This window comes from Panthera leo, chromosome E3, assembly GCF_018350215.1.
Source record: "Panthera leo isolate Ple1 chromosome E3, P.leo_Ple1_pat1.1, whole genome shotgun sequence".
Lineage (NCBI taxonomy): Eukaryota > Metazoa > Chordata > Mammalia > Carnivora > Felidae > Panthera > Panthera leo.
This window is the reverse complement of record NC_056694.1, coordinates 37,082,387-37,094,672: the sequence shown is the minus strand read 5'-3', so window position 1 is coordinate 37,094,672 and position 12,286 is coordinate 37,082,387. Positions and strand designations below refer to the sequence as shown.

At 53.7% G+C, this 12,286-nt stretch overlaps 1 protein-coding gene across 1 annotated transcript in view; it reads right to left on the bottom strand.

Moving 5' to 3' along the window:
- Positions 1-12,286, bottom strand: part of PPL (periplakin) — a 45,983-nt gene extending 33,697 nt beyond the window's left edge. Inside the window, exon 1 of the mRNA XM_042921877.1 lies at positions 12,181-12,286. Within this exon, the coding sequence (XP_042777811.1) occupies positions 12,181-12,242 (62 nt within the window). The 5' untranslated portion in view covers positions 12,243-12,286. The remainder of the gene's footprint in view (positions 1-12,180) is intronic.

Sequence of the window (12,286 nt, the reverse complement as noted above, 5' to 3'; positions counted from 1 at the left end):
GGCCCTCCAAGGACACTGCGAATGACCAACCCTCCAGCTAGCAGTGACAGCCACCCTTGCCGCCTTCAGCCCTCTGTGCCCAAGTCACGCTGAACCAGCGGGCCCATTTTCCTCTCTATCCTCCCTGCAGGGAGGAAAACTGAGTCATTTTGATGCAGGGAAACAAACATGGACTCTGGTGTTGGTCTGACCTGGGGGGGGCTCCTTAGCCTCCCTGTACCTGTTTTCTGTGAAATGGAGCTAAGACTCGGTCCCACCCCAGAGGGTTGAGACACTTCAAGGAGACAATCCCTGTAAAGCACCATGGGAATGGCTCAGAATTTCTGGGCTTCGGTCTGTTTTGTCCATTGCCATGTGTACAGGTCTCAACACAATGCTGGTCCCAGCAACGCGTCCATGAGCTGTGCCAGCGTCTGGCGAAACTCAACGTGCCGTTTCCTCTGCCCACTTCAATTTCCTCATCCATAAACAGGGTTATGGTATCTACTAGCAGAGTGGCAAACGGAAAGACACACTTAATGTAGGAAACGCCCCCAAGAGAGGGTTTGGTACTATGTCCCTTTGCGTTCAAGGGCACTGCTGTGTAACAGAAATAGGCTGCGAGCCATGTTTGTAAATTTTTCTCACAGCCACATGAAAAAAGTCAAAAGAAATAGGTGAACTTAATGTTTACACAATATTTTATTTAACCTAATATATCTAAAAAATTATTTTGACAGGTAGTCGACAGAACATAATTTTTTTTTAATGTTCATTTATTTTGAGAGAGAGAGAGAGAAAGAGCGTGCGAGCAGGGTAGAGGCAGGGAGGAAGAGAGAGAGAGAGAGAGAGAGAGAGAGAGAGAGAGAGAACACCAAGCAGAGTCTGACATGGGGCTTGATCTCACGACCGTGAGATCACGACCTGAGCCGAAATTAAGAGTCAGAGGCTTAACCAACTGAGCCACCCAAGCACCCCAGAACATTATTAATGTCATATTTTACAAGTCTTTTTCATATCATGTCTTCCAAAGCCCAGCATGTAGTCTTAACCTGCAGCACATCTGAGCTAGTTCTAAGCACACTTCATGTGGGCAGTGGTTCCCAAGGAGGACGGTGCAATTTTAGGTGATTCTGTGCCTTCCGGACCACTTGGCTCTAAGCCCGTCAGTTCTTCCATAATAAAGCTCAGGACATCTAGTGGTCCTGCTCAGAGCCTGGTACCTCGGGACACTTAGTAAATTATCATTCCCTTTGCTCTCTGCCACTATCCCACCAGACCAACTCGGGCTGCCCAGGCACCTGTCCCAAGGCCAGGCCTTATCTACAGGTTCCTGGCTGTCTGACTTCAAAACAATCCAGGGCTCCCAGCTGTACCCAGCAGAGCATGGCACCTGGGTGTAGAGTGCCAGGGCACATAAACCACAGCCCAATGCCCCTTCCAGGCCCCCAGAGCTGCAGCATCCTTGGCCATAGGCCACAAGTCAGAGTCAGGGGCATTTGGCTAGCTTCCTAGCCATCCCTCCCTTCAGGCAGGCCTCTTTCCTGTCCTGGCCTCTTTCATGACCTGCCACTCTGGGAATAGATCACACCCCCAGAGACAAGAAGTGCCACAGCCCTGCCATAAGCCCCTGCCCCAGCTGTCCCTGCCTGCCTATAACTGCTCTGTCCCCCACTGGTCACAACCCAACTTTCTCTTTCTGTGTGTAGAGATGGGATGTGGTAGGCACAGGTCACATCTAGTGGGAACTGCCCTCCTTTCTTGGCCAGGACCACCTTGTCTTCCAGCCCGAAGTCAGCCCCCCATGTTCCCCTTGATCACGTCTACTGTCCCTCCCTTTTGGGGTTAATTCTGTCTCAGTGGGTGTGCACAGGAGTACGGGAAGGGTAGGCAGGAGGCATCAGCTTTGGAATGTCTGGAATGCATAGGAGTGCACACCTCTCCCCAGAACCAGCCTCACCCATCCCAGAGCCCAGAGAAGTTACCTGGCTGCCTGTTGGCCAGGGTCATCCTCGCCTGGGTCCTGCCTGCCTCTAGGGCCAGCCAGGGCATAAGCAGCTCCCTAGGAACATCCAGACCTGGTGGAAGGCTTATTTCCGGTGCTGGGTGTCCTTCAGCTCCCGTTTTCTTTAAACACTGGCTGGCTGATTGGGGCACCTGGGTGGCTCAGTCGGCTAAGCCACCAACTTCAGTTCAGATCACGATGCCAGTTTGTGGGTTTGAGCCCCACATCAGGCTCTGTGCTGTCAGCCCTGAGCCCGCTTCAGATCCTCTGTCCTCCCCCACCTCCTCTGTGCGTGCACTCTCTCAAAAATAAACATTAAAAAAAAAAAAAAATCCTGCCCATTAGGCTATAAACTTTTGGACAGAAAGAATGTAGTCACCTTTTGGGGGGCCCTTTGTTGCCCTTAATTCCAAGCCTTGCATAGGCTTGGGCTCAATAAATAGGTATTGAATTGAGCAGATGTGTTATTGCATGGCCGCAATTCCTACACCCCCATTTTCCAGATGAAGATGATGGAGGCTTGGAGAGGATGAGAAACCCACCCGACATCACACAGCTGGGAAGTAGGAGTGCCTAGATCTGAACAGACTCCAGAGCCACCTTCTCAGAACAAGGGGGACATCAATACCAAACCACAAAATGACAGGGAGACACTGGGGATCTAGGATGAATCAACAAGGTGTTCACCACTCAGGGGAGGCCTAGTGATTTACATCTCGCTGGCGTCTTCCTTGATACAATGAATCCTGCTGGTTGAGTAACAGTGGTGGCAAATGAGTCTGAGAACTTCTCCCAAGATGCCACCACGAGGGGATCCCAGTCTGTCTCTCTGAGCAGGCCTTTTGGGAGGAAGGAATTGGCGCAGAAGGGACACCTCCCTGGGCCACACCCTACCCCAATGCCTGACACACGTTACCACTCTGATTCTCCTAACAACCCCTCAAGATTGGTACTAAGTGCAATTGCTCCCAGTGTATAGACTGAGCCTAGGGAGGAGGGGCAACTTGCCTGGGGCCACTGGGCTAGTAAGAATCCAAACTGGTGACTACTGTGACCCCAGTCAGTTTTCCAGGGAATCAGTCATTGCTGAATAAACTTTCACCACCCCCTCCCAACTCCTTGTCATCTCTCCACCCCCAAATAGGCCCTTCTCCATTACCAGCCCCTGAGACAGGAATTATTAGCATGCTATCAAACATCTGCTCAATTCAATACTTATTTATTGAACCCCAAACCTATGCAAGGCCTTGAATTAAGCCATCCCACCCCCAAAAAGATATGTAAGCTCAAAGTTTTATAACTTAATAGGCATGATTAGAAAAAACACCCTGATGACTATAATTGTCCGGGCCAGGGTATTTTCATCCACTCTGTCCCATTCAGGTCTTCTATCCTATCTTAATTGTGAAAATATAGCTTGATCCAATAAAATGCAGAGAAGGGCCAAAAAGAAACAAAGAGAAAGCATGATAAATAGGAAATACAAACTAACATGGCAGGGATAGGTCCAAACACATCAGTCATTACAATAAACATGAATGAGTTAAACTCTCCTATTAAAATAGAAGACTCTTGGGTGAGAATACAAAAAACAACAACAACAAAAAACAAAACAAAACAAAAGCAGTTCTGTGCCATTTTACAAAACACACACCTGAAACGGAAAGATGCAGGAAGTTTGAGAGTAAAAGAATACAGCACAACAGACCAGGCAGCTGCTACTGAAAAGGCAAAGGAAAGCAAGGTGTGCATACCTCAAGGACAAGAGGGGTGGAAGTAATCAGTGTAAATGTGTGGTTTGTGCCCCTGGCTACCCAACAGAAGACTGAAGTGCGAGCTCCACCCCAGAGATTCTGACTTCATCAGTTTGCGACACGGCCTGGACATCACTTTTAAAAGCTCCCGCGATGATTCTAATGTGCAGCCAGGGCTGGGAACCAGGAAACAAACCACAGCATTGTGTCGCAGCGTTAAGGGGAGCAGATTGAGTTAGAATCCCCAGATCTCTATAGGAAGGAAGTCTTGTAAGAAAGCAGTACACAGGAAACATCCAGTAAATACCAGATTGATTGGTCAATTGACTGATACTCTCCTTACTAGAAACTGCCATGGTAATTAGACAGTAAAATCCTATACACCCATCTATTAATCCTGGGGAAGTATATCCTAAGCTGAGAAGATTGCTGGTATAGTAACTGTGGTTCCCTTTCTTGGTGACCCAATCTGTTTCCACCCAGTGAAGGCCACCCTACCTCCAGGCCCATGTCAGGCATGTGCTTTCAGGCTCTCATAACCCCACATGTGCAGAAGTTCAAGCTGCCGCAGGTAATACCAAGGCAAGTCTTGAAGTTTTTTGCAAGGTTTAAACAGGGCTCCAGGGAATCTGGTGTCAGATTCCACCCAGGTGTCAGGACATCACTCTGGGTTCAAGACCAGTGGTCAAGGAGTACCAGTCTCCATTTATTAAGCACCGACTACATGCCAATCCTCTCCACAGTGTTACACTCCTACAATTCAGACTCAAAACAGACCTTCCACCACCGTTTACTGAATACCTACTATGTGGTTGACACCGTTCTTGGGGGGTATGGAGTGACTGTACAGCATGAAGTGACTGCCTTCATCAAGCCCAGAGAGGGGCGGGAATGTGGCCAGTGGCACAGCTGACAAGCAGCACACCCAGGCCTAAAGGGCAGGTCTGCGGCTCCCAAACTCAGGTTCTTTCTACTCTACTCACCATGCCTTCTGTCCCTGCCCATGGGCCTCAGCTTCCCCCTCAGGAACAAGGGGGCATTGGTTGCCCATTTTATACTTGGGAAGAGTCAAGCTGCTTATCTGGGGCAGCCCTCTCAGTTCTTGGCACAAACTCTGAATGCTTCCTCAACTTTCAGTTGGAACCACAATGTCCCTGTGCCCAGGATGGAGGGTGGAAACCATAAAAGTTATGAGTCTGAAATCTGAGCCCGGGCTGCTGGGGCAGCAAGGAATTCTGCACAGGACTGCTTCCCTGCAGCCACGCAGCCTTTCAGGGTCAGCAGACAGCAGGTGGGGCTGCTAGCCAGTGAGCAGCCGGGCGCGAAGTTAGACCTGACACACCCCTCGCCCAGCAAAGGGTGGGCAGCCAGCTGGCACACTCCAGCACTGCTCCCAGCTCAGAATGCCCGTGTTAGAGCAGCTCAGATCTTCAGGCAGCTACTGAAACTCTGAGCCTCACCTGGAAGACAGAGATCTGGGTACTATTACCTCAGAAACACATGATCATAATTTAGAGCAGCTCAACCCCAGAGCCTCTTGTATGTTCCCACTTGTGGGGGGAAGGTGGGGGACGGTGGGGGGGGGGGTGGGGAAGGGTGAGGCATCACGTGCATAAGCCTGAAAGGTCACCAGTGAACAAAGTACCCTCCCCACTTCCTGAGACTTTCCATTTGTGTCTCCCCATCCAGAACCATCCTGCTTGCTCTCCATTCTCGCTCCTCTGGCCTCAGCACCTGTCCCTCCTGAGGTACCTCCTCCTCTTCCCTGAGACCCCTTCTCCCACTATTGACTGGACTCTGAGACGCTCTCACACCTCACTTTAAAAGACCTGAACTGGGGCGCCTGGGTGGCTCGGTCGGTTGAGCATCTGACTTCGACTCAGGTCATGACCTCGCGGTCCGTGACTTCGAGCCCCGCGTCAGGTTCTGTGCTGACAGCTCAGAGCCTGGAGCCTGCTTCAGATTCTGTGTCTCCCTCTCTCTCTGCCCCTCCCCCATTCATGCTCTGTCTCTCTCTGTCTCAAAAATAAATAAACATTAAAAAATATAAATAAATAAAAAAATAAAAGACCTGAACATTCATGGTCTAGCTCAAACACACAGAGAAGTACAGAAGAGAATCCTACCGCCAAGTCTTAGCTGATGTTCCCACACTACCCTATTTGCTCTGGGTTTTGTTTACAAAGAAATATGATGTGATCACCTCTTATCCCTTCAGCCCCCTCCTCTGGGGTAGGGTCATTTTAAAGCTGCTGGTTTCCTCCTAAGCCTGTTTTAGGCTTTCACTACATATCTGTGTCTGCATCCAGAAACATTACATTGCTTTGCATGAATGTTTTTTAAAATGTACACAAACATACTCTTTGTATCCTTCATTAACTTTATCCACTGATGACTTTTCATGCTTACGCGAGTGGGAGTGGATGCATACCTCCTCTGCCGCACCCTCACCCCTCTCCCCGGTGTCTCCTGTTCCACCTACCTCCTGGGGGGTCTTCCAGAAACCCACTGGCTGGGCCAGGGCCCCTCTGCCTTCACTATCTTAGCACTTACCACCGTGCATTGTTGCTGCTGCCTGTTTACGGAGCACACAGAAGGTGTCTGGACAGGGACCACAGTCAGAGCTGTGCTCTATCCAGGCCCTCATTCTGTTCCCCCCCTGACTTTCTTGGTCAGTGAGTGTGTGCATGCACACACCACTGTGTGCTCTGTGACAGGTTTAAGGAGGGAGAGAATCTTAGCAGTCCCCCATGGCTCACCCTCAATCATGCATTCAGGACATGTGCTGCACCAGCCAGTCTCGGGGAGGGGGACACGAGGAGGGGAAGGAGACAGAGCTTCATTCCCATCTGCCCAAAGGCGCAGGGTCAAATGGCTACTGAGATAAGACCCAGGAGATGGGCAAGACAAAAAGTTAGGGAGGGCTTCCCTAAGGAACAGAGACCAACCAAGAGAGAGGAAGAGAAATGAGCCAAAAGGGGTGGGAAGGGCATTCCAGGCAGGAGGAAGAGTGTGGGCAAAGGCCATGTGGCTGGATGCAGTGTGGAAAGGACAGGGTGAAGGGCACACATTTGTGCTATGCAGGGCTGCAGCAACCAAGGCCTGGGAGCAAAGGGAAGCCTGGGGCAAGGATTAAGCTACAGGGGACAAGATCAGATTTGCATATCGCCAAGAGCTCCCTGGCAGCCATGGGGAGAAGGGACTGAGGTGTCAGAGTGGAAGCACAAACTATGAAGAGGCTACCACTCCAAGTACGCCAGGCAAGAGGGCCTGGGCTTCCAGCTACGCTGGCAGGCCAAGTGGATGAAAGTGCAGGGCTGGCCCAGCAGCCTCCTGCCTGGGGCCCAGGGGACTCCCTTCCCAGGCTCAGGAGGCTAAACGCAGGACCACCAAAAGCAGAGAGAACAAAGACCAGAGGCCACTTCCTTCTTCCCCCTCCAGAGACAGGCTGGGGCAGGCAGGCTGGGAGACTGGCAGGTAGCCTTGCCTGGAGTAAAAGGAGCTGGGAATCCCAGGTCCTTGCTTTGAAATGCAGCTTCTTCTCCCGGGGGCCTTCTGGGTGCCCCTCACCCCTCCTTAGGGTGTTGCCTAAATGGTATGAATTGAGCTAAGCCTCTCCCCCAAAACTTCCTGTCCCTAGATGGTTGCCCCTGACAATGCTTGAAACGCCACAGCAGCCATTCTAAAGGTTCACTGCTGTTCTGTTCTGAATCTAATTTATCAGGTCTCCTTCCCTCTGCCAAGAAAAAGGACTGGGCAAGTGAGGGCAAAGCCAGAGAAAGGAGAGGTGTGACAGGGTTGCTGGGGCGGAGTCAGGGAATACAAAAGCCAGTGACTCCACCATCTGGCCTGGGGCAGTCCCTGGAGACAGCTGCCACCAGACCCAGGTGTGGGTGGGAAGACCCAGTTTCCCTTCCCAGGGGCCCCTGGGTCCCCCAGCATCAGCCACCTGTGAACTATGAGCCCAAGATGAGCGCCTTTACTCTTGGCCTCAGTGTCATCCTTTGTGAAAGGAGCCACAAACACCAGCCTGGCTGTCACGGTGTCAGAATGAGAGGCTATAATACCCATGGCCGTGTGGGGCACACAGTAGGTGCTTGAGAAATGGCTGGGCAGATCACTCCAGTACAAGTCTCCCATATGGTTGGAGGTGAGCTTTTCTGACAGAACCCTCTCCAAATGGCTCCAGGCTTTCCAGCTGTCACTGATCAAGGTGTGCATGGGTGTCTCCAGGCGTCTGCTTGAAGTGGGGGCCACGTGAATGTTAAGGGGACTGGATGACAGTCAGCTGAGCGCCTGCCCCACCCAGGGAGAGGAGACCAGTTAGTTGCATGGGCTCAACACTGTCCTTACCCTTAAAAGTGTGTATTGTATTATTGAGTGCTCACTGTGAGTCAGGTCTGGGGCAGGGCACCCAGGAACTTCACCAGCTGGGGGTTGCTATCATCAATCCCATTTCACAGATGAAGAAACTAAGACAGAGATGTTAAGTGACCCGTCCAAGGTCACACAGACACAAGGGGCAAAACTAAGGTTTGAAGTCACATCTGGCTGACAACAGACTCCGTGCTCTTAACCACAAAGAGACTCAGGGCACCGTAGCCAGTTTCCAGGAGGGCATGCACCCCTTTCAGCAGCCTTTAAAGCCTGGGACCCTGCCTCCCACACAGGGACCTCCCCTTTAAAACCAGATGCAGCCCCGGTGAGGTTGAGAAGCAAGGCCAGGCTGCTGGGTGCTTACTGGGACACAGGTCTGGGTGGAGGGCCAAAATTAGTCCCATTTTACAGATGAAGAAGGTGAGGCTCAGTGAAGGTAAATTTCTTTGCCAAAATCAAACAGAGGCAGAATTCAGTTTAACTCCAAAGCTGAATCTTAACTATTCCACTCCTCCCCATGACAGGTCAGACACCTCCCCAGGAAGTCCTGCCAGATCTCCCAGGTCTCCACCCTAATGCTGACAGCTCTTACTTCAGACCCATCAGGGGCACCAGAGCCGATAGGCTACAGACCTCGTACATCCAGCTTTCTGTCCCACCACGAAGACATGGTCCGGTAAGGCACACTTGTAATTAAGCTTAACTCCATCAGGTACAGGAAGAATGTCAACATCTCCTCCACGGCCCCGCCCCGCCCCACCCCACCCCCGCCAGGAATGGCAGACCTAGAGTTGTGAAGTGCACAGCCTGTCCATCAGCATCCAGTTCAATCCCAAGCACACGGTAGGTGCCTTATCTGCACTTGCTCAATAGTTAAAATCACCACAGCTATGGTACATTGAGGCCTCCTACACCTTTCAACTCTTTCCCTGTGTCATTTCACTTAATCTTCATGCTAATGATATCATCAGGCAGGACCTATGCTTATGCCCATTCTACAGGTGAGCAAACACTGACTCTGAGGCCAAGCAGCTCACCCCAGATTGCATAACCAGGAAGGGGCAGCTGGTAGGGGCTGCACTCTCAACCAGGGTTCAGGACAGTGGGAGCAGGTCCCCTCACACCTTCCCTACTGGGCTGGATACCCATCCTCAGCGACCTGCACCATCAGGTCTGACCCTGTCATTAGCTCAGGTGTGAACATCAGCTCCCACACCTGTTATTAGGAACCAGGGTGACAGGAGCAGCGGGGTTCCCCCGTCCTGGCCCTCCCCAGTTTCAGACGCTAAAAGGCTGACAAACAGGGAGGGGCGGGTTTTCTCCAGGAGGGCTCTTCTGTGACTGCCTGGGTGTGAAGGTCACAACTCCCGGCTTCTTGGTCCTGGGTCCCCTCAGCTGGCAGCGGTGATGCTGAGCCCCTGTCTGGGTACTTCCTACGTGCCAAGGGCATTCTGTCTATTGTCACATTTGCTCCCCCTAGGGCCCCATGCAACAGACACTTAGTTGCACCATCCCTGCTTTGCAGATGAGGAAACTGAGGCTCAGAGGTTCCCCGATTTGCCACGGCAGCTGTAGCTGAGCTGGGATCACAAGGGAGGCATTCTGCTCTCAGGGCGAGAGCTGCCACACACTTTTCCATGCTGAATTTTGCTGGCAGCCCCACCTTCCCTCAAAGGAGGCCCCCAAAAAACTCAGGGTGAAAGAGTAACTTGAGGGTCAGTGCCCCATGACCAGTGACCACATCTGAGAGCTACAAGGAGAGTGCCAGGCACCAGGTAACACTCAAAGATTCTTGCTGAGACAACGGGGCAAGAGACCGTCTCCCAGCCCACAACTCAGTCCATGAACTTGTCCCCATGAATGGGAAGGGGCAGAGGGGATGCACTGGTCTGGTGAGACCGTGTACGGAAGCACCTGGCCCCTACTCAGGACTGTGTCTCTTCCAGGCCATGGAACCCAAAGGCAGAGTCTCTCCATCCCATCCTGGGGAGAGAATCAGGAGGGCTTCCTGGAGAAAGAAACCTCAAAGCTGACATCTGGGATCAATGGCTGTCAGCCAAGGGCAGAGGGTGGCTGCTTTGGGCCAGAAGCATGCGGGGAGGGGGACAGGGTGGGGGACAGAGAGGTAGGACTGAATCCTTGCCACCCCAGGCCCTCAGAGTCCAAGCAGCTCTAAAGGATGGGAATTCCTTCCTTCCTATCCTCTGTTGGGAAAGCCAAGCCCTTCCCAGTGTGTATGAATTCATCCTAACCTTGTTAGGCCCAACCTTCTATTAGGGGCACCAGACAGAGGGCTGGAGGGATTGGGGTCCGGAGAGATGGAAGAGGCAGAGGGCAGGGTGAGGCCTGGCCCGTCTCCTGGTGTGTGGGTGTGTGCATGTGTGAAGGATTGGAGGGGCCCAAGTCTTAGTGGGGGGAGAACAGAACAGTCCTCCGTGGCTGGCACAGAGTATGCGATTGTGCAATGCCCCAGAGGACAGCTCGGGGACTGGACGGGACCCCGGCGAGGTTTGAGAGCCAGCTGGACCTAGACATAGAGAAACAGCATGCAGGGCCCTGCCCAATCTCTGGGGTTGTGAAAGTCTGGGGAGGCTGGGGAATGGGGGACTTTGGAAGGGGAGAAAATAAATGTCTCTGAGCTTGAAGCAGAACATAGGAGAGATGGGGACCCTGAGATCACAGGGCGGTGCAGCTTCTGAAAAGGCTGGAACTCAAAACAATGGACTGCCCACACTCCCCTGCCAGTGCCCAGGCCTGCCTGCACCTGTCTTAAGGGTCTGCCTGGGCTGGACCACAGGGGTACTGTGACAGCCCTGACCAGAGTCTTCTCACCTTTAGCTGGTCCTGGAAGGGGGTGAGGATACCTTGGGGTGGATAGTCCCAGGCAGGGGGGCTGTGCAGTTTGGAGTCTCCCACCTGAATGAAGCCCTTTGTCAGGAGAAGCTTGGTGAAGTGTACCTTCCAAGCCAGGAGCCCCCACCTCATACTTGCTAGAGAAGGGAAGAGGCAGGGGTCAAAGTCCCGCCCCTTCTCTCAGTCTCAGCATCTCCAAGAGGCTTCCCTAAACCGGTTATTAAGTGAATACATCAGGCTTATCAAAACGGACGTGGGCTGCAGGCTCAACGCAAACACATCAAGACAGGTCATTCCCTTCCCAGGCCGCCCTGGGAACCAGCGGCTCAGAGACGCCACCAGTTTCTGGGCTGGGGGGGTGGGGGTGGGGCACACCCCTGAGAAGTCATGCATCTGCGAAGGAGGCCCCGACGCCGCCCAGCCACCGCGCAGACCGCAGCACGGCTGCCAGAGAGCGGGGAGGAAAAAGGGGTGCCTCAGCCTGTGCCCCCCATCCACTGACCCCACACACACCGGTTCTTCGTGCTGAATCTCGGGAGGGCCGGGTGGCAGACACCGGCAACTGCTGCGGGAGGTAGCACACAGACCACCACCCCACCCCCCCCCCCACTGTCCCGCCACCCCCAAGCCAGAAGCACCTGCCCGTTCTCCAAGAAGCGCTAGTGACGCCCGCCAGCCCCCGTCCAACTCAATTTCCCTTCCCCCGTGAGCCCCTAGACGAAGCTTCCTGAGTCCCTGTGGCACCCCTACCTTGGGTGTAGGGTTCTCGGACACACCATTACCCACCCCCGCGGTGCTTCCCCGTCGCAGGAGAACCCCCAGCGCAAGGGCGACCCTGGGACACGGAGGTCCCCTCTACTTCCAGCTCAGTTCCCCGCCCTCTAGGTGTCCAACTGAGTGCTCCTCGGGGCTCCTGCAACTCCCCGGGGCCAAGTATCGCGTCTTTCTTCGGTCGCCCCCAACCGATAGCCATCCCCACCCTGGCAGTGCTTCCCAGCTCAAGGAGGGGGTCCCTCGGGAGCCGCGTTCCCGCACATCGCGCACTCCCCGCTCAGCTCCCCGCCCCCTGGGCCGTGCTTTCTGGGCCCCCGGCAGCTGTCCAGGCCCGGCCGTTCCCCCCCGCGCTCCGGGAAGTGCTTCCCCGCCCAGGGCTCCCCCCGGCGCGCGGGTTTCCCGAGGGCGTCCCGGGAGCGCCATGCGGCGCCTCCTCACCTCCGGGTCTGCACGGTGGGGCTGTATTTGCCTTTGTTTCTCTTCCTGAAGAGCGAGTTCATGGTGGCGCTCGGGGTGCGCGGGCGGGGGCGGCGGGTCGCGGCGC